Source organism: Apium graveolens, chromosome 10, assembly GCF_009905375.1.
Source record: "Apium graveolens cultivar Ventura chromosome 10, ASM990537v1, whole genome shotgun sequence".
NCBI lineage: Eukaryota > Viridiplantae > Streptophyta > Magnoliopsida > Apiales > Apiaceae > Apium > Apium graveolens.
Genome location: NC_133656.1, coordinates 208,678,280 through 208,700,744, shown reverse-complemented (window position 1 = coordinate 208,700,744; position 22,465 = coordinate 208,678,280). Strand labels below are relative to the sequence as shown.

The 22,465-nt window shown below is 35.5% G+C and overlaps 2 protein-coding genes across 10 annotated transcripts; one reads left to right on the top strand and one right to left on the bottom strand.

Moving 5' to 3' along the window:
* The first annotated feature begins 4,360 nt into the window (after positions 1-4,360).
* On the top strand, positions 4,361-17,035 carry LOC141692578 (uncharacterized). 9 transcript variants are annotated; one of them, XM_074497464.1, is made up of 19 exons: positions 4,361-4,445; positions 4,882-4,926; positions 6,781-6,919; positions 7,698-7,755; positions 8,761-8,815; positions 9,222-9,334; positions 9,684-9,874; positions 9,989-10,119; positions 10,201-10,464; positions 10,814-10,960; positions 11,647-11,901; positions 12,172-12,312; positions 12,387-12,689; positions 12,830-13,009; positions 13,175-14,318; positions 14,448-14,677; positions 15,078-15,329; positions 15,439-15,652; positions 16,122-17,035. In XM_074497464.1, exons 3-19 carry the CDS (start codon positions 6,835-6,837, stop codon positions 16,712-16,714), a joined length of 4,356 nt encoding a protein of 1,451 aa, XP_074353565.1. In that variant the 5' UTR covers positions 4,361-4,445; positions 4,882-4,926; positions 6,781-6,834; the 3' UTR covers positions 16,715-17,035. The 9 variants fall into 9 exon arrangements, with proteins under 9 accessions (XP_074353565.1, XP_074353567.1, XP_074353566.1 ...); XM_074497466.1 differs by lacking the exon at positions 4,361-4,445 and adding an exon at positions 4,491-4,711; XM_074497465.1 differs by lacking the exon at positions 4,361-4,445 and adding an exon at positions 4,491-4,719.
* A 1,047-nt stretch (positions 17,036-18,082) lies between these two features.
* Positions 18,083-22,186, bottom strand: LOC141690156 (isocitrate dehydrogenase [NAD] catalytic subunit 5, mitochondrial-like). Its single transcript, XM_074494816.1, has 7 exons — positions 21,867-22,186; positions 20,775-21,095; positions 20,073-20,234; positions 19,917-19,991; positions 19,537-19,646; positions 19,376-19,448; positions 18,083-18,611 (listed from the first exon to the last, which is right to left on the bottom strand). Exons 1-7 carry the CDS (start codon positions 22,047-22,049, stop codon positions 18,420-18,422), a joined length of 1,116 nt encoding a protein of 371 aa, XP_074350917.1. The 5' UTR covers positions 22,050-22,186; the 3' UTR covers positions 18,083-18,419.
* Positions 22,187-22,465: the final 279 nt, after the last annotated feature.

Below are 22,465 nucleotides of genomic sequence, written 5' to 3'. Positions count from 1 at the left end.
ATGCGGAAAATATTCTTTTTTTTTCAAAATTATATGTGTTGTTGCAATATCCGCCAAACAAAATGATTCTTCATCTTTCATGTCACATAATGAGAGGCTACCGGCCATATTTCTTCAAAAGAAAATATATAAATATTTCAGAATCATAATATTTTAAATAGTTTAAACACAAGGAGATTTCATAATATATACTCAAACAATCATTTCAAAGTTCTAACATAAATATTTAAATATTCAATAAGTAAGACAAGGCTCTAAATATATGACTTAATTATCGCCACCACCAAAGTTGGTCATCGCCACATCCCCATCTTTAAAGATATGACTGACTTCCATGTGAGTGAGGCCAGAAGGATCAACTTGATCCCCATCACCAAGATGTGGGTCAAGATGGGCTATCCCTAAGGGATCATTTTGTTCAGTAAAATTTGTTTCAACATTCTTTAAATAGGCCTGATAAAGGTCAACAAGATGCTTGGAGGTACGACATGTACGCCTCCAATGACCCTTCATTCCACACCTATTACAAGTAATTTCAACCCTTTGAGGCATCACATTTTCCTTTGGTTTCTCCTCATTTTTCCTCCACTTCTGGCAGTGAGCATTTCTTTTATAATTGGAGAAACTGTGGTGATCATGGCCTCGACCATGCCCAAATCCACGACCACGGGCATGTCCACGGCCACGTCCATATCCACGTCCACACCCACGTCCAAAAGTCTTATATTTTCCATAATCATGAGTAGACACTAGGGTGGAGCGCGGTTCGGTTCAGGGCGATTTTTGGCCAAAACCGAAACCGCATGCACTCGGTTTTTAAAATTGAAAATCGAAACCATTGGTTCAGTTGCGGTTTAAAAATCTCGGTTCGGTTTTAATCAGATCAGTTTCGGTTTTAAAACCGCATCACTCAAAATTAACAACATAAATATGACTATTAGAATTTTTAAGTAAATAAATTACATGGTACATTTATATTTTGCCCAGAGACCTGAAATAGCAACACCAAAACCACCAGTACTGTTATATTTTGTTGTAATCAGAATATTAGATGATTACACTCAGATGGAATACAAGCAAGCAAGAAGATCCTCTAAATTATAGACACCTCTAAATTTCATCCACGCGAGGTTCAGTCATATACATACCATCAAATACACAGATTCCAGAGATATATGATCACATATTTAGTAAGAAAAATATATTCGCAAGTAGAAAAACATTATTTTTTAGTTTATAACTTTGACAAAGATAACAGTGAAGCAGATTCAGAGTGTATAGTACCGGTGACATCATGATTGTCATATACAAAGGATTATACTTGCTGAAATTGATTCATGATTGGCATGAATGCATATGATTTGTGGAGATAGGGTCTTACCCCATTGAGACCTTTTTTTTGGTGAGATATGAGATCTAATCTCAACCACACAAATTTAAATTTATTTTTATTCTAGACCACTCATTTTAAATCTCATCATCATCTCCAACCATCACCTCTTCCATCATTTTCTTTCTACTTACCACCCACCACCTCCTTCAATCATCGGCAACCACCATTTCCGGCCACCACCAATTCCGGCGACTTCCAGAAAATCACCATTGTCAAATATAAAATCACCACCGTTAAAATATAAAATCACCACTGGAAACATAAAAATCACCACATCCGGCCACCAGCAAACAAAAAATCACCACTAGAACAAAAAAATCACCACAACTGGTCACTGCCTCTACCCACCGGATGCGGCCACCAACTCCGTTCATCAACTACAATCACCAATACTATAACAAAAATCATCGAATTTATTATAAAACACTACAATTAAGTTATAATCACCGCATCAGCACCACAATTTATACCACCACTATCATTTACATACACCCCCAATTATTGAAGGATCATTAACTAAAAACCAAAATCACTACAAAATATACATTATTCTATGATCTATTACCTAAATCAAGAATCGCAACAATATAATCACACTAGAATCGACGTTGGCAACTAAGCAGTATCGTTGATCGGGCGGCGAAGGTTGACGATGTTTGGGCGGCGGAGGTTGGACGGGTGCGTAGAGATAGAGGTGGGGGATGATGAAGATGGGCGAGGGAGTTGTGTGTGTATGGTTATATGTATATATGAGGGAGGGAGGGAGGACAGGAGAGAGAAGGTAGAGAAGAGTTGGACGAAGGGACTGTTGGACAACGAGGTTGGTTGATGGGTGGGGGCGAGGAATTAAAATAATATTTAAAATAGTAACCAAATGGATAGGATTTAATTTAAATGTAAAAATTTTGTGGTTGAAATTAGATCTCAAATCTCACTTTAAGATTGGTTCTCATTTGAGCAATTCCCTGTGGAGATAAACAGCTGTTTTAACACTAAATTACGTACTTAGTTACTTCAGTTTATAATATATATATATATATATATTAGAAATGTATATTATATAAATATATTATTTATATTAATAATCGGATCGATTTCGGATTTTTAAGGTTCAGTTTTAACATAAAACTGAAACCGCAAATTGGTTTCAGTAACCGTTTTTAATTTTTCGGTTTCAGTTTCGGTTCAGATTTAATCAGTTCGGTTTTTATCGGTTTTAAGCGGTTTCAGTTTCGATTTCGATATTTTCGATTTTTTGCTCAGCCCTAGTAGACACAACATTCACTTCAGGGAATGGTGTTGAACCAATTAGACGTGCTTGATGATTTTTCATCAAAAGTTCATTGTTTTGTTCAGCAAGGAGCACTACTGAAATAAGCTCAAAATATTTTGTGAATTCTCGTTCACGATATTGCTGCTGCAGGAGCATATTATTGGCATGGAAAGTGGAGTAGGTTTTTTTCAACATATCATTATCAGATATATTTTCACCACATAATTTAAGTTGTGAAGTAATCTTGAACATTGCAGAATTATATTCGCTCACACTTTTATAGTCTTGCAAAAGCAAGTGAAACCAATCGTAGCGTGCCTTAAAGAGTATCACCGTTTTCTGATGGTCATATATTTTCTTTAGATCCTTCCAAAGTGTTGATGGATCTTTAATAGTCAAGTATTATGTTTTCAAGCCTTCATTAAGATGATGGCGGAGAAAAATCATAGCCTTTGCCTTGTCTTACTCGGAGGTCTTATTTCCCTCCTTTATAGTGTCACTAAGGCCCATAGCACTTAGATGGATTTCCACATCCAAAATCCATATCAAATAATTTTTCCCGATGACATCAAGTGCATTGAATTCAAGCTTGGAGTTATAACACTTGTTTTGCTTTAAACAACCTGATGTTCCTTTACTTTACTTTTAATTCACAAACCACTTGCAGCTACTTCATTTGCTGCTTCTCTACGTGACTGTTAAATCATCTATACTCCGTCACCACCTGTTCTTCCTCTTCTACTTTATCGTGCTGATAATGTATTACGTACTAATATAGATTATATAAAAAACATATAAAGAGTTGAGAGAAAATAATATATTTTTATTAAACTTGTATATATTACAAGTTAAAGTATAAGATCTATTTATATGCCTACAAGATACAAGGGGTATGAACTTATAGAATTAAGATTTAGGAATCAAAAGTCTAAGATACATGAATGTGAAAAATTAAAGATTATGGTCTAGAATATTCTAGTGTCATCCACTGATATACATAATAATTTTATATTTTTCAAAATTTTACACAAAAAAATTGGTGAATTTTGATAGTTGGTTGACATGGGCTCACTCGAGTCAACTATCTCGTACCCTGATTATTTTTCTTGTCAACTAATCTAAGAATTTTTAAATATTAAGAAAAACTGAATTGTTACACGAAAAGTTTGCCCGAATGACCCAGGTTTTTTATTTCAATTTCATAAAATTTAGTAAAGTTTTTATATCCCATCGTCAAAAGAGAAGTGAGGGACAATTTAGTCTAAAAAATATAAAAGGCAGACATAAATAACCTTAGGGTGAGCATAATTCAGCACTGTTATTAACTGTATTCCTAAAATGTTGAATTCACGTCGACTCTTCCTATTCCCCACAAACATGGAAAAGGCAGGTGTAAACTTTCACTGCACATACATTCCACACTCCACCGTAACCATATAAACCCTTGATATTCTCAGTATTTGAAATTTGACCACTGTGTTGAGTATGAGCCAAGAGGCGATGTCAATTACTGGCGTCAAACAGCACTTCATGTTTTGTTTTGTTTTTTGGTATGTTACGAGAGTATTTGGTAAACCAAAATTGAAAGCAGAGTAAAAAGGTAAAAAACACCACTAACATAATATTCCATAAACACTCAACAATAGTATAAACCATAGTGTATACTGTAATAACATTGTGATGAAAATTCCATTCAGAGTTGTGTATTAGTAGTGAGATTCAGACAGTCCTTTAACTGACCAGCACCATCACCGCCATTTCTTCAAATAATGACAAACTGTACGTATTTTCATAAACACCCTAACCCTCTCTCTCTCTCCACCCTCACAAACGACAATCTCTCTCTCTCTCCCCCATCTCTCTCTATATAACAAAACACTTGTCATTCTCTCCCTCTCTCCTCTGCATAACGTTTGGCACTAGTAATAATATAAAATAAATAAATGTTGTGATCCATATTCCTTAAAACAGTAGTAATAGTGGAAGGCAGAGCTGAAAGCGTAGGCAGTAAAGGGGAACATATAGTAGTTTAAGTAAGGGGGAAGGTATTAGGGTAATTAATGAGTCTCCACCTTTCACCCCGTCATTTCAGCCCTCTGTATCTGTCTGTCTGTATGTATGTATGTATAATATTTGTATGTATATGCCCTAGTGCCTTACTTCTCTCTCTATTACTCTTACTTTACCAATTAGTAACTCCTCCCCTGTTTTGTAGGCTTCAATCAACCTCTCTCTCGGAACTGTTTTGGTGTAATCTGAGGTTAGTTTGTGTTTTTATGTTTGATTTTGCTCCCTTTTCTTTGCATATTTCTTCTGCTACTTAACTTTCGACATCCCGTAAAGTTAGCGAGAAATGAATCTGCTCTTATACGAAGAGGTTGGGTCCTATTTTGCATATTCTCTTTGTTATGTTGTAGATGAATGTAAAAAATGGTAAAATCATACTAAGGAGTTAGTTAAAAATCATACCAACTTCTCATTACACTCTAGGGTTCCTATTCTACAGGAGGGAGTGATGGGTACAGATCATACTCAATAGTATTTACTAGGGTTCCTCTTGTATGAGCAGGGTGATTGGAAAAATCATACCCATTAGTACTTGCTCCGCTCTCAGGGTTCCTCTTCTAAGAGCCGGGTGGTAAAAATCATACTAAGTATCTCGGGTTTCTATTACTAACTAGTATTATTGCACTCTCCGTAAATATCATACTAAGGACTACTTATTACAGGATACACCGGGTAAGTATGGTCTGGTCTATTGAGGTTTGCTAATTTTCTTACCCTACCTGTTTAGGTTTTTTTTTAATATATTTCAAGGGCTGTGTATTATTTTTTTTTCCTTTGGAGAAAAAGGATGGGATGCTAAACTTGGTAATCTCAGTTTTCTTCGTGCACTGTTTTTTTTCTCTTCTCTGCGCCCTATATATTTTTTAAATGTTTTTCTTCCTCTGTTATTGCAGTATCTTACCTCCATGATATATACTATTGTTCTATTTTAGCCCGTGGTGCTAGTCTTTTTTTACTTAATGTTGTCCAGTGTAATTTTGTTGTTCGATTCTTCCCCATCTGCTGTAGTAGAGTAAGAGCCCTATTTGGTTGGTTGGAGGGAATGTAAAATGGTAGGCCATGGATTGAATAATGTGAATATAATTGGAGGGAGGTAGAAGAGGATGTTTAGTGCATAAAGAGTTTAGAAAATGAGAGTGTAGATAGTTACTTGAAAAGGTGGCTAATTAGGATACAAGTAGAATAAGGAATGAACATTGTTCGTAAAAATGTGCTCGAGTTCTAGTTTGAAATTGGGGAATTAATCAACAAATGTCAATAAGATAGTACTTTTTAATTTCGTCTATGTGCCATACATTTCTTCCAACTAAATGGTACTATAGGATTGCTACCAGTGTTTCCATTTTGATTTTCCGGTATTTTAAATTTTTTGTTTCCTAAATTTTGACCACGGGTTTACAAAGGTTACATTGATGGTGAGGTGTTCTCTGTTCCCACATGGTTTGTATTAAGTTGTGTTAGAGGCTCCTACATTCTTGTAAATACCATAAATAGGATGGTAAATAATTTGAATGTTCTTAACTCAGTTTGGTAAATGTGAATTTTTGCATGGTCAGATTATCTCTAAAGAATCTGTAGAGAATTCAGGAAAGATAAATTGACTGGATAAAGTGCCTAAGTAACAAAGCAGGGTACATACTTGAAATAAATAGTTGGATATCTGAAAAATGAGTGGTGCCTTTATACAAGACATAAACAAAGATATTTGACTGTATCCAAAATTTGGAAGCTATAGTGGATCTGATCGCTTGGAATATTGACAGAAGTTATATGTCTCAGTTGGTGTCATCTTATGTAAATCTGCAACATGTTGTCCCACATGTATAGACAGATAACAAATAACCAGTTCTGTGTCGATGTGCATTGTCTTGTCAACTTTTTTGTAGGTGCTTTCTTTAGGGTTTACTGTTTTACTTAAATTAATAACTTATAGTCATCATTTTATTTACAAAACCTTATAGAATTTTGAATAAGAACTGAGATTGAGAGATATAGTGATATCATTATGTTTTTGAGGCACAATGTATACCTTTTTTCACATTTCCAGGCGTCTGATCAATCAGAGTCGTGTTGAAAATTTTCTAACTCAAGGGGTAATTAAATGACGGTGGAGAAGGAAAAGAAGTTAGATGGCCATGCATTCAGAGCCTTGTTCAAACATAGGGCTAGAAAAACTACGCGACCAGGTGAATTTCTGTCCTTGCCATTTTCTGTATGGTCATGTATGGTGTTTAATATAACTCAGGATGCAACTATACATTTTTTTTTCAGTTTGGACGCTGGTAGAATTATTAAAATTGAGTCTCTTCAAGCATCTGATTTCTACAAATTTTTATAAAGCTTCTTAAAGATTTATTACAGTAACTCATAATTATTTTGTATGTACTCCTGTATTTTAAGTGCAAGAACTTGTGTATGTCTATCTGGAATTGTCATGACATTACTTGTTTTTTCTTTGCTAAATATTGGTTTCAAATTTTTTGCATGGACTGAAAAATAAAATTCCGTAACTTTTTAATGTTATTGTATTTGTCCTTGTCTCATCAGGGAAAAGAATCTAAATTGAACTTTGCTTTTTCTTAAACATGTGGTCGCAAAATAAGTTAAAAGGATTTTTGGGTTTACTTGTCTGCCTTCAGTTCACTTGTATGAACTGGTGTTTTCTATTCTTTTGGTGCATCCCTACTCAAAATCCCAGTATAAAGGATCGACTGGGGTGATGAATAGTAGGGATACATCCCTGGAGAAGTGATATATATATATACAAATTTTTGGGGGAGAGTGTAATTACATATTATTCAATGTATTTGATTTTTGCCAACTCCCACTTCTTGGGCACTCCTTGATTCTTAAGAAGTTAAGTGATATATTCTGTTTAATATCTAAAGAGAAATCTTCAATTTTACTTTTGCTAATAATAGATCTTTAAATTTATCTTTATTGAAATATATAATCCTCTTGTAGTGCCTGATAGTGTAGCGGAACTTTCAGTTGAAGTCGGTGCGTCTTCTCAGAAACAAAGGTAATCCTTGGCCTACCTGATACAAGCATTTCTGATTTGACAACCATTTACTTGGCTTAATTTTGGTCTCTCGACTTGCTAATGTAAGATCAGCCTAGCACAATGTAGAAATGGTAATTAAGGTCAATACCTTTGCCTATTTTTTTTAGTTAATCTTAAGATGAAATATATGACTGCACACATTTCCATCTTGCATCCTCTTATGCTAACTGCTTATGGAGTTTCTATTTTTTGACTATCTAAACCGGTATTATTGAGAAGAGAAAGTCTCACAAGACATTGGAAATTTTGACAATATGATTGCCTGTGCCTTGTATAAAATTTGTCGGAGAAAATTGCAATTGAATTTTTTTATTCGTTGATAGTAAGTTTGTGCTAGCAGACAGTAACCTATCTTTTTTCATAGATTGTTACCTTAAACTTAGTACCCTAAATGCAATACATCAAACGATCAAAACATATCACAGGCTAAATTATACTTGTGAGTATCTATAGCTTGTGGTTATGTGTGAGGACTGTGGTGGGAATATCACCCACTTTTTTGTATGGCAATTTGGAACCAGTAAAATTAGCATGATCCATGGTAAATCCCTCGAGGGAAAGAAAGCATGGCCTTGCAATGTTCTCAAGATCAGTTATACATAGGATAAATATAATGCAAAATACATCTATATTACATGATTTAATTGTTCATTAATCTTGTCAACTCATGATACTCTAACAGGGTCACTATAATATCATCACAAATACTTTAAACAAAATGACTATAAACCCTTACAATAACCTGTACAAATGGACTGGAATCCATATTATAGATGTCATTGGACCCGTTTATATTTAGTGTATTTTCTTCCCCAGTGAATGATCATCCCTCGGTAATCCTGGGTACACATATCACAAAACCTCTTGTCTTATAGTTATAATCATTCTCCTGTCCCCTTGTATCTTTTTCCCCCCGATAAGTTCCTGTTCACTTCTGATATAAAATTTACTTTTCTTTTGCAGGGTGGATTCAAGTATTCAAAATTCTTACTTGCAGAATGGTGAAAATAATCAGGATGTATGTTGTGTTTCTTTTATATGTTTGTTTATCTTTTGCATTTTAATAATCTTACATCAACTTGTTTTGTTTTAACACTTGCAAAACTGAACATTTGAATTTTACCCAGATGCATCCAATTTTCTGTTGGTTATTTGAGTAGTATTATTTAGCTGTATTATCCTTCTAAATGTTGTTCTCAGTTTCTAGTTTATTTTTATCAGTTATAATGGCTATATATTCTTGACAGTTGACCCCATCTTATTTCTTCTTCTTTTTTGCTAAGTCCCCTCTTCTTTCTTACTCTTATTTAGTACATTTTTTACTGGTATTTGTTATTTAATTGTTATCTTTTTATATTAAATTTTAAGACTAGGCAATTTAAGATTGCACATTATTCTTGTGCCTTTTTTTTTTCTTTCTGCAGGATGACATAGGAGCTAGGGCAGAGCTTCCGTGTTGCACCAAGTCTAAACTATTTATGGATATCAAAAGTCAGTACCATAAATGTGCAACTTGCATGAATGGTGGGACGCTTCTGTAAGTTATTTTATAATCCTTTAATTAGCTCAGTGCTTTTGGACATTATTCCGTACACATCTGTATCATTATCTGTACTTTTAATTTCCTATCTTGAATGATCCTTATTATATGCTTTTCTTACTCTCCGACCTCTGTTCTAAGGATAACCTGCTTCTTTAAAATCTTTTTTTCAAAAAGAGTATCACCGGTTGCCTTTCCCCTGTCCATCTTTCATTGGTATAAGGTGCATAAATGTGTCTGCATATATGTAGGTTTGCATGGTGGAGTAGCCTGTCCATAAACCTTTATATTTAAGATTACATTTTATATATTAGACAATGATCTTCCATTAACCTTCTATTATCAGGGACTGCAGTGGACAAGGTTGCAAAAGAAGATTCCACCTTTCCTGCGTCAATCCTCCTTTATCGTATGTCCCTCCCGGAGTTTGGCACTGTGCGTGGTGTACAGATCGAAAAATTAAATTTGGTCTGCATTCTGTGTCTGAAGGAATAGAATCTATCTGGGATGTTAGAGAGGTTTTAAAAAATAATAAAGGTAACGGGGATGTGCGTGTCTTGCAATTTCAGTAATTTGCTTTACTTTTTCCTTGTGCTGTATTTCTTGTTACGAAATTCTAATGCAGATAGCAATTCGGCAATGTGTTCTCAGATACGCAGAGGCAGAAAGAATATTTGGTGAAGTATAAAGCTCTTGCACACGTCCACAACCGTTGGATGTCAGAGGCACAACTAAAATCTGAAGCTCCAGTTTTTTTCACAAAATTTAAGAAAAAAAACCAGGTTGAGTATGTTATTACTTTAAAATCTGTATTATTTATAGATTATATTTCTGTACGCCCTGATGATTGTATCTTATTTCAGATCAGAAAGAATAATATAGAGTGGACTGTACCAGATCGTTTGCTCGATAGAAGATTGATTTTACTGCCAGAAAATTACAGTAATGTTTCAGATTGCCACTATGAGTGGCTTGTGAAATGGAAAGGTCTTAGTTACAATCAAGCTTCGTGGGAATTGGAGAATACTTCATTTATGAGGACTCCTGGGGCTATGAAGCTCATAAATAGTTTTGAGATTCGTCATAAGAACTCTGACAGAGTCTTGCATTCTCCCGAAGAAACTGAGGTGATTTTGAAAATTATTAATAGTGTTGCTTAGAATTGTTTGTTTCAAAGCGTGATAAGCCATTATCTAGTTATAGGTGTCTGGGTGTGTGCATATGCTTATGGAAGCAACATTAGTATTTCGCAGATCCGAGGTACCGTGTAAATTTGAATATAAGAATGATTTTGATAAATGTACGGAAGTTTCCGATTTACAGGATTCATTTGATTGAGAGAGGCTCTAAATAAAACATCTCTTGTATTATATTTGTTATGCTAGAGAATATATGTTTTGCTGTCCCTCTAGCATTTATTTGGTAAAAACTTATTATGAAAACTTTGTTAATGTTATCTATTTATTCAATTTAAAGCTGCAGGGAAGACAAAGCACCTTCACTGAACTGTCAAAGTTACCACTTCAGGGTTCACCTGATATATGTGACTTCAATCTTACTTACGTCAACAAACTTCGTGAATCTTGGCACAGAGGACAGCACTGTCTTATCATTGACAATCAGGTTTCTTGCTTTCATATATTGTTGTTTTCTTCTTGTGCTCTCTTCTCTTGGTCTTAAAGTTTGTGCATATATGAAGTAAGACTTTAAAGTTCCTATCCAAATACAAGTTGCTGTTGATTTCTGGAAATAAGTAGTTCTGTAACTTATACTGTCACTTATATATGTATATATGTAGCAATTAGCATTTATAATATAAACTGTTACTCAGGTGTGTTTTAATAATTGGAATTAAACGGCCCTAATTTGTTCTTGCTCTAAACTTAACTTAAAGATGATTTTTAAAACCATTTCCCTATTTGTCTCTGCCCATATTTTGTTCTAAACCTCCTGGAGGTGAAGGCTGTACCATATTCTTCAGAACTTACTTGACCAAAGCCCATGTACCGTATGCTCTGAGTTTGTGCTTTGTTTTGAAAAGACGCACTACTTTCAAGCAGCATTGCTTAAGTGTTCATGAGCAGAAAGTGTTCGTCACTTGTACCGCACTTTTGAGATAAAGGGGTTGACCTTAATCAGATTTGACTTGTTTATAATTCGTGGCTGTCTATTTACACTATTCGCTTCAAATTACTGTGCACTCTATATGTGCTTTGCTTACATGTTATTCTAGTTATTTGAATTTAAAAGTGGTTTCATTCATCCATCAATAATACTGAACTGATCAGTTAAGCAATCATAATTTGCAGGAAAGAGTCGTGAAAGTGGTTTTATTCATACTATCTATCCAGAGATGTCAGAAGCAGCCTTTTCTTATTATAACTACAGTAAGTGATCTACCATTGTGGGAAGCACAGTTTTCTCGTTGGGCATCAGGTGAAAATATAGTAGTATACATGGGGAATAAAGACATTCGTTCTACTATCAAGACCTTGGAATTTTACAATGAACGTGGTTGTATAATGTTCCAAGTTCTTATAACACTTCCTCAAGTTTTTGCTGAGGTACTTTTACAACCAGTTTATCATTTTACTTGTGCTTTATTTATAGAAATAAGTACTTCTCATCTTGTATTTTCTATTAGGAATCATTTTGTACTTGCCATAAAACTTGATTATACTTTGAGACCTGCCATCATGAATTACGTGATTGGTGCAGACATGCAGTTGATTCAAACAGCATGCTACATTCCCACTGGTCATGCAATTTAGTGACTGCTTGGTAATAAAGCATTCAGAACTAGAAACTTAAGATTGTCTTTCAATATTTTACAGGATCTGGAGGTCTTGGAAGCCATAAAGTGGGAAGCCATAATAATAGACGAGTGCCAACGACGCAGTGTTTCGGATTGCTTGACACAACTTAAGATGCTAGCTGTTAATATGAGGCTGTTCACTGCCAGTCATGAAATAGAGGCATGCATAATGGCTTATCTAGCTTTAATTTCATATTACCTTAAAATAATTTATGAATGCGTTGAATGTTTCAGGATAGAAGGTTCAACTACCAAGCTATGCTTTCCTTGCTTGATCCAGAATTTGACCAACCTGCACGACAAACTGAGCCAAATCTTGAATTTTGTGATTTAAAAGAAAGATTAGCACCTTTTGTTACCTTCGAGTGCAAGTATGGCATGTCCAAGTTTGCTGAATACTGGGTTCCTGTTCATCTTTCTAATGTGCAAATTGAGCAGTACTGTGAGGCACTTCTTTCTAACACCGTGATACTTTGTTCAAATACCAAAAATGATTCTGTTCATTCTCTTCGTGAGCTTCTCACTTCTACCAGAAAGGTTTGTCAGCAGTTTCCTATTATAACATTCTTATTGTGGCTTCTGATTTTTTTGTATGAAGTGCTCCATTTGAAGTGTTATTATTTGCTATATAATAAGAGATATGCTGCCTTCTTCATTGTGTATGTGTTTTCTTTCAGTGCTGCGACCACCCTTCTCTGGTTGATCATTCTGTGCAAAGTTTTCTTGCAGCTAGTCTTCCTGATTCTGAATTCGACCATTTGAACATCGGTGTAAAAATCAGTGGCAAGCTACAACTTCTTGAAAAAATCCTTACTGAGGCTAAGAAGCGTTCACTTAAAGTACTTGTCATGTATCAGGTATCTGTTTTTTTATATATAAATCAATTATAGGCTCTTGTCATGGTAACAACTAACAAGAGGTTAAGGGATTGCCTTTGTGGAAGCAAGTGCACATGAGGATGAGATTTGAAGTTGCTTTTTCATTTTTCTTATATATTTCTCCTTGTGTTTTTTGTATTACAGTCTCTTGGAGGTTCTGGACAAATTTTTTCGGTTGGAGATATTTTGTCTGACTTTGTTCATCAAAAATTTGGCCAAGAGTCTTATACAAGAATTGATAGAGATATAATTCGATTAAAGAAGTCTGGACCTAATATTATCAACATGGAAGATAGTAAGTTTGTCTGTTTGATCGAAAGCCGTGCATGTAGTTCACGCATCAAATTTTCATCTCTGGACACGGTTGTTCTATTTGGCAGTGACTGGAACCCAAGAAGTGACTTGCGAGCCCTGGAAAAGATCACTATTAATTCAAAGTTTGATCAAATCAAAGTCTTGCGCTTGTATACATCTTTTACTGTGGAAGAACAAATACTTGTTTTGGCGAAACAAGGGGTGACACTTGATAGCAATGTTATGAATATGGGCCGAAGTACTTGTCATGGCCTGCTAACTTGGTGTGCCTACTACCTATTCAATAAGCTTAATATCTTCCATAACTGTGATTTGCCTTTTCCACTGTTGAATGATGAATCTCAACAGTCTCTGTTGGACGATGTCTTACATGAGTTGTTGGCCATATTACCCCAGAAAATTGAGCATTCTGATACAGTTGAATGTTCAATCATTTCATATGTACAGCAGATTGAAGGAGCATATAAAAGTAATACTATGTTGTTTGGGGAAAAGGAATTTGTGGCGATGCAAAACTATACTGTGATAAAGCAAGTGATGGATGAAGAACCACCACATGTCCTTTGGTCAAACCTTCTTGAAGGAAGGGAGCACAAGTGGAAGTTTCTACCTGAGCAGTCACCGAGAAAAAGGAAAAAGGTCAAATATTCTTTGGACTTGCCAGAAGAATTTGAAACTCAAGTAATTTCTTCCGAAACAAAATGTGGCAGGGAAATTAGTAAAACAGTAAAAAGGATAGATTTAAATACAAGGTTGAAGATTAACAGGAAGGTACCTGCTCCAAATAAGAAAACCCAGTTGACAGGTACAGAAAACTGGAAAGATTTAAATACAAGGTTGAAGAATAACAGGAAGGTACCTGCTCCAAATAAGAAAACCCAATTGACAGGTACAGAAAACCGGATAGATTTAAATATAAGGTTGAAGAATAACAGGAAGGTACTTGCTCCAAATAAGAAAACCCAATTGGCAGGTATCATTATGTTTCACCATTACCTTATTTTCATTAAAGTAGTCTTCACATTAGTGCACCTCGTTATATAAGCACCAGAGTTCCTAATTACTATCTCAGTATTTTCATGAAAGCTTCTTGTTTCTGCAGGAATGTTAAAGCATATACTGGGCAACACTTTCAAAAGATCTCCACGTTCAACAAGGCGTATGCGTGCTGTCAATCATGCAAGTAAGTCTTCATCCACACAACGTGGGTCTAATAGTTTTTCGAGAAAGCTCAGAGGAGATGAAGTGGCCCTAGGAGATCCTGAGATGCATGATGTAAATCATGCAAGTAGCCCTTTTTCATATCAATCAAGTTCACATCCGTTACACCAGGCAAGCAGTAATCTTTTTCAGTTGATGGTACTTAATGACTTTATGTTGTGGTAATAGATACAGGTATGGGTTGAAAGCCACCATCGAACAAATGGAACTACTACTGCAAGGGCCACAAGGCTTTAATATGTTTGGAAGAAATAATTTTTTTGAGATGAATTTCCACACCATATGTAAATTCAGATTCTGTTTCTAAAAAGGTTTCAATGGTCTTGAGTATACTATATATCCTCAACTGCGGAGTGCTGCCACAGCCTACGCCCCATATATTATATGAACTTTCAGGAGTTTTAACTACTGTAATCATATCCCTATTACAAAATGGAAACTGTTGGTCTGTGAAAATTAAAATTCCAGGTCATTTCAATCCCAATAACTGATATTGTTTATGCTGTTGCAGCAACATTGCTCCCCAAATCCACCTCTCGAAGTTCGAGGACAGCCAATTGTAGAGTTGTCAAAGCTACCTTCAGATGTGCTTCCTGCCCCAACTTTGCCTCCACAAATGTCCACAGAAATCATTTTTGAATACTGTAACAATAATCCACAACACCCCATGACATCTGAGGCACTTCAATGCACACCACTTCAGATGGAACTGGAAAGGGGAAAACAGTGTATTGAGCAAGCTAAAAAGATACACGAAGATATGGTTTGTTCATAAACATTTCATGTTTTCAGTTTTGTTCATTGGGAATCAGCTGTTAACCTTCAAATAAAAAATGTATCAGTTTTTAAATACTGTTATATTTTTGTTGCAGAAAATGAGACTCATTTCCGACCGCGACAAAGAGAAAGCTGAGTTAGATAATAAATATAATTTGCTGTTTCAGCAAGCTGAGTTAACTTCGAAGAGGCACATGCATGATCTGAAAACACGCTATGCAAAGCTTTGCAGAACCGAGATATTGGCCAAGACGTTTCAACAGATGAATCCTGGCAACCAATATTCGTCGCTAGTACCACCAAAGGAAGGTATATGTGCTACGTAGGGGGTGATGTCTAGGTATTTTAGGCAATATAAATCATAATGAGAAGATTAATTATTAAACATGGAACAAACTTGGTTAGTGTAGACATCACATATCCATTAAAGTATTCAGGCTAGAATTTGGTTATTCTGGGACTGGAACGAGTATGGGATTTCATGGGCTTGTTATAAGCTGTGGCCTTCCCCCTTTCCTTTCATTCTAGTGAACTCCATGGTCTCTTATCCTCAAAGCGGTAATGAATATCTCTTTAAATGGAATTTTTCGGCAGAGAATGTTTCACACCTCCGCACAAACCTCATATCATACTAAAGTTATTAAAAGACATGGCATGCACTAGTCATCTTCATTTTCGTATGTCAGTTTGTATTGTGTACACTCCTACATGCAATTTGTATACTAAATAGCATATTGCAGACATACTGACACCGTGTGCTATTTATTGGATAAAACAGGTCAGCTTGTGTCAGTGACTACCCCAGTGCCAGCAGTTCACGATCAGTCTTTCAAGGATCCGCACATGATTTCCAGCTACGTGCCCCAATTAGGTAATATGGTGAATCAGACACCGAATTTTCACCCTGCTGCAGAAATTACAATTCCAAGAACTCAACAATCTTGGATTGATCCGCGAATGAATAGTCTACCACCTGTGACCCCATCAGCGGAGGCAGTGATCCTTCCATCACCAGTTCATTGTGGGACTAGGAACATGCCTCGGATTCTAATGTCTTCAGCAGGTCATGTAACTGATTTGCAAGAAAATCCGGCCATGCAGTCTGGTTTATATGCTCGAAATCAATTCCGCAACAATGCCCCTGCTCCCCACCTTAGATATAGTAGACCGTCATGTATACCTATTTCCAATCTTCCGACCTACCCAAACCTAATACCAAACTCACTGTTGCTTGGTAATCAACATTCAACTCCTGTACAATCTGGATCATTACTGGATATATTTAATCAGAGAGCAGAGGGATCAACAGCTGAGCTGCCTGAGCTGCCGCAGCAACTAGATTCTAGCAATTTCTTTTTTCCAGGCTTCTAAAACCATGAGGTTTTTGCAATGTACATATCTAATGTGCACCTTATTGTGGTCTTATCCTGTGGGCTTTTTGTCTTCATTCTCATAGCGAACTAATAGCGGTTAGTTTGAGTTTACAAGGTATAGAAAGCATGAATCTCGTGCCAATTTTTGCTAATGTTACTCGCAGAATAGGTCGCCTTGTGAGCTGCTGTTAATTCTATATTGCAGATAAATTTTATGAGTAGGGTTTATTATAGATATATTTTGAGTAGGGTTCATTATCAGGAGCAATAGAACTTGTGTTTGATTTGTTGTGCATTTTGATGCAGCACGTTTTCTTTCTTTCTGCTCTTCCGTCTACTTAATTATCATCTTACAAGTTACATCTTATATAGAGGGAACAAGTGGTCCTTGCCCAACGCTGAATAATAAAACAAATATTATAATGTTCAAAAATGTATAAAAATTATAAAATAAGTAATAAAAAGGCTTAACCCATTCAAAATAATGATCTGATTAAAGAATGATCCGATCCATGTGATATGTTGTACTAAATTAAACGTTTTTCTCGTTTGGTTTCTTATTTGAAATGTACCAATTTTTAGGCAAGTCTATGGAAGACCGTCTTTCGGCAAACGTGTATTTTACCTGAGAAATTGTGAGCCTGTTTGGCCATCCTCTTACATAGTAACTTATAATTTGTAAGTAATTATCGAGAATTGTTTGTCAAACCAACTTATAAGTCGAATTTACAATTTATAAGTTGATAAGTTAAATGTTAGTTACGACATTTTTTTTCTCAAACTTATTTTGAATTTTCACTTTTTAATTAGTTTGAGCTTTAAAATAAATATTTCTAAATGTTAATCAAATCTTAAATTTATGAATTAAGATAAATCATATTTAAAAATTATTTATTTAAGTTCATTTAAGTAATAAATTATGACATTTAAGTTATAAATATTTGTCCGCTTATCACTTATAAGTCATTTTTTCAATTTAAGTTATAAGTTACTTATTTTAAAATTTCCCAAACGGATACTAAGAGACCACTGAATGAAAATGTAACTTCTATATTTTCAGAATAAGGCAAACAGGATCGAGACTTGTTTTTAAGACCGAAAGAAACAGGATCAATGACTGAGCCTGGAAGAGAAAGGAGCATACTTAAAAGCAGCTTTTACACAATATTAGTTAAATATTATATTCCACTATATTTTAACTGGACATGCTTCGTATCACCAGCACATGTAAAAGATGGACTAAGATGAGCACGATTCCTCAAATTCCCTCCCCCTGTACAAACAAACAATATGAAACATAGAAGGAAAAGATATAGAGAGAACGTTCTCAAAGCTTCCTGTTCCAAGGACGAAAGAAGAAAAAACTAAAAAACTGATCGTCTGAATAAGTTATGCCCATACATCATGGACTACATTTTATTCATGCATGATGTACAGAGCATTATTTTCAAGGTATAAGACAGTTTTTCCACAAGTTGGAGAAGGTTGGGAAGTCGAATGATATCAGATAACTTTTCATCACATGTGACAAGTAAGTCTACTTGAAATGAAGATGAAACTTGTTGTAAACACTCATAATGATGTGTCTTATTCCCGTAGAAACTATAAACGTAGAGAATACATCTACAAAAAAATGAATCACAAAGTACCAATTCTTGGCAGCCCCTTTAGCAAAAAATTAAACTATTTGCAGACTCCAACATTTAAAGATGATCACATATTGCTTTTGTGAAATCGGTCGTCGATGAAGAGCCACCAAGGTCAGCAGTTCGGTACTTCCCTTCAGCAATTGTGTCGAGAATAGCATTTTGAATCCGATCAGCTTTATCATGAAGGTCAAGATGGCGCAGCATCGAAACAGAACTCAAAAGCAGTGCAGTAGGATTTGCCTTGTTCTACATGAAAACATTAGAAAAGCAGAAATATCTAATAAGCTATAGCCAAAATTAGTAAAGCAAATGAAAATTTAGTCGACAACAGGTTCAAAAAAAATCGAATTGTGCATTTGAAGAAAACAGAGTGAATATAACTGCTCCTCTATCAATGTCTTTCTTAAAAAAGGGGGCAGAGTAAGCAGCATAAGCCAGACAACACAAGAGCCATTTGCACCACCTCTTAGAAAAACACATTATAATTCTTATACCACAAGAAATAGACCTAAGTTGAAACCATGATGCGATTCAAGTTGGTTGGAGAACAAGAAAACCCAAAGCTACTTGGCTCATATGTCATTGACTAACACAAAAAAGTGAAACTTCACTTCTTCAGACCACCCCCGCCACAAGGGGGAGCCGCACATACAATTACATAGCTCACTTATGCTGGTAGCAGTGAAAAGCATTCGTGTTTTCACATAAAACTAATATTACTGGGGTTTTTTTGCTAGAGGAGATGCTAATAGTACCAGATTTAGATGAAGTAAAAGTTGAAATTAAATAGGTCATGAGCTCTTCGCATATGAAAGTCTAATGTGAAAATCCTTGGCTTCATTTGGAAGGAAAGAAAGTAGAGAGCACCATTATTGACTGATTACTATTATAAACATAACCTATCTACTGTACTCCAACACGGAAATAATTAAAAGATATCATTGACCAAGGGAGGTGTGTTCATCAGTTAATAATAGCTTTTAGATCATATAATTATTTTAAAGGCTAACCTTCCCAGCAATATCAGGCGCAGAACCATGCACAGCCTCCGCAAGAGCAATACCGCCCTCGCCAATGTTGCAGCTGGACAGCCATATAATGTTAGACCAATTTACATCATACAAATAAAAGAGAGGGGGGGGGGGGTATAATTATAACAGGAGACATATACCTTGGTGTTAGTCCCAAGCCTCCAATAAGACCGGCACAAAGGTCACTTATTATATCTCCATAAAGGTTAGGCATCACCAGGACATCAAAAAGAGCTGGATTCTTGACTAGCTGAATATGCATGGGAATGACTGTTATGTTAGTTTTTTACTTTCAAAACAATTCATTTTTTACACGGTAAAATACTGCGCTAACACTTTTCGGTGTTGCGGTATCTCCCTCGCAACCCAGGATATCGAGGGTTCAAACCTTGTCAAAGACAAGGCAAGTGGGTGAGAGTGTTTAATTCGCAAAAAAAAATAGAAACATAAAACCACAGAGGTAACACCACATAATGACTCGGTGCACCAACATGCATAAGATCATAAATATATTTTGTACCATCATACAGCAATTGTCAATAACGACTTCCTCGTATTTTATATCAGGATACTTCTCGGCAACCTCCCTACAACACTGAAAATAGAAGTGCATAGCCGGTGAGAATTGAAACCTATACAAAAAAATTATATACTTGTGTTAACAGCTGTACAGAACCTGGAGAAAAAGGCCATCAGTTTTCTGCATGATGTTTGCTTTGTGTATTGCGGATACTCTCTCTCTCCCGTGAGCCTTGGCATAGTGAAAAGCATATTCAGCCACCCTCAAACTTGCCTGACGAGTAATAATCTTGATACTTTCTACTACACCCCTGACGACCTAGAATCAAGTACAGATAATAATATTAACAATCTGTTACAACGCACTATATTTTTTCAGCTAATTTTTTCCCTACCAGATATTTTGTGTTGAACACTAATTGAAATTGGGCAGGAAGTGAACCAAATTCCGTGGAGTAAATTGGCAGATCGAAGATTTGTCAATTTGGTAGGTGGGCTTTAAAATGAAGAGCCTAGAGAAGTTTTTCTTTTACTTATTTTCATTTCGTCGTATCTCATTAACTTGGTTAGACTGTCTATGTTACTTTTTGTGCATTCATGGTCCTGAAATATACTCCAAGGTTATTAAGGTGTTGCCGCAAGAATCAGTAGTAACTGGATACCAAGTGTTGGATAGTGACTAGTGAGTTTGTTTGGCAGCATAAGAGATTGTATCTTATGGTGAAGGTTATGCAGACGTATATTCTTCTGCGGTCAAAATTAAAATCCTGCATATTATTGCTTTGTCGATGTGTTTACAAGGATGGAAGTCACTAAATAAAAAGTGAAAAAGAGAAGAAAAAGATTATGATATACTAGCCTGATGTTCGAGACCACTGTACTCTCCTTCAGTGTTTTCACGTATGGTGACGAGATCTACATTATCATAACGAGTCTTGTAGCCAGGGAGACTGTAACAAGGCCTAACATTGGCGTAGAGGTTTAGCTCTTTCCTCAGTGTAAGGTTCAAAGAACGATGCCCTTTCCCGATGGGAGTAGCCATCGGTCCTTTCAGTCCGATCTTATTCCTTCTAACTGATTCTAGACTTTCCCATGTCAGAAAACTCTGAGTCCTAGGATCCACTTCTGTCCCCACAAAGTGCTCTTCCCATTGAATTGGCACCTCCGCAGTCCTAAATACCTATTAAAGATCAAACAGTGAGAAACAACAACATTCTAAACAATATCATCCAATCTAAAGTATGCAGCAAGAAAATAAAATGCACATGCCTCTTGTACACATCCTAAAAGAATCTATCTCCTAAAACATCTCTAAATAGTTTCCAAGAATTCAAAACCGTATAAACGGCATTGACTCACAACTGGAATCACTTAAAAATAAACAGAACCATGTCCAACCAATGTCAATTATATAATCCAGTTTCCATTCCATTCCAGTAACTAACATAGACACAAAAAAACAAGACATTTCAAGAGCACAAACATATATACACATATACATTTAAGTAGAACTGAACCAATTCAGCATATGAATATGAGTGCTCCAGCTATCTTTGGATTTAATTTCAAAAAAAGCATTTCAAAATAGTTATGGACCGAAAATTAATTTTCAGTTAACATATACACGAAAATTCCTAGACGAATTTTGCACACGGCAACATAAACGGTTGTCAGATTCTGAATTGAATACATTACATATACTTGTTAGTAACTAAGTAGATTAAAGTACGTGACGCTATAAAGAATACATACAACCAGACAAAAAAAACACAAAAAATAAAGATTAAACATAAATGAAAAGACGACAAAATAAAAGGCAACGTAAACAGAAATAAAGTAAAACTGAGCGGTGTGAATGCATAACCCTAACCTAACTAATAATATCAATAAAGGAGTAGTAAAATTGAAAGAGATGTATAAGTAAACATGTTTGAATCGGGAGAAAGCGAACCTGTTTAACGGACTCGGCGATTTCGGGGCCGATACCGTCGCCGGGAAAAAGAGTAGCGGTGATGAGATCGGAGGAAGAAGAAGAAGAACAGAAAGATCGGGTGATTGAAGGCAACGCGCCGGCGCCTGAGAAGATTGTACCGACGCGGTTTTGAAGAACACGTTTAACGATTCGAGATGCCATTGGGGTGATTTCTCCGGCGGCCGCGTAGAAAGACCGAATGAAAGGAATTGAAAGAATGAATTATTACGAGATACTATGAAATTAGTATTTATTTATATTTAATTTAATTTTAAGATGTAAATATAATAATAATATTCGTATTCTTTTTAAGCTGTTCTGGTCCAATGTCCATTACGACTTCCCAGGGGACAAGCCCTGCCTGTAAACTGTTCTTTGCCCGTTCTATTTTAGTTTGAGCTACAAATTTTATTTCATTTATTCTTCTTCATTTTTTATTATTAAATTAATGATAAATTATCAAAAATTGCAATATTTTTATAATTTTATTATTTTTTAAAATATTTACAAAAATACGGTATAAGCAAAATCAAGCATAACATATCGAGTGTTTTGGCTCCATTTGATATTATTTTTCA

Coding starts and splice junctions, on each gene's coding strand:
- LOC141692578 (XM_074497464.1), top strand. CDS start 6,835: ATGACGGTGGAGAAGGAAAAGAAGTTAGATGGCCATGCATTCAGAGCC. Junction 7,756..8,760: donor GCGTCTTCTCAGAAACAAAG/GTAATCCTTGGC, acceptor TTTCTTTTGCAG/GGTGGATTCAAGTATTCAAA. Junction 12,690..12,829: donor TTCTCACTTCTACCAGAAAG/GTTTGTCAGCAG, acceptor GTTTTCTTTCAG/TGCTGCGACCACCCTTCTCT.
- LOC141690156 (XM_074494816.1), bottom strand. CDS start 22,049: ATGGCATCTCGAATCGTTAAACGTGTTCTTCAAAACCGCGTCGGTACA. Junction 19,647..19,916: donor TTGACAATTGCTGTATGATG/GTACAAAATATA, acceptor ATGCATATTCAG/CTAGTCAAGAATCCAGCTCT. Junction 19,449..19,536: donor GGCTTGGGACTAACACCAAG/GTATATGTCTCC, acceptor ATGGCTGTCCAG/CTGCAACATTGGCGAGGGCG.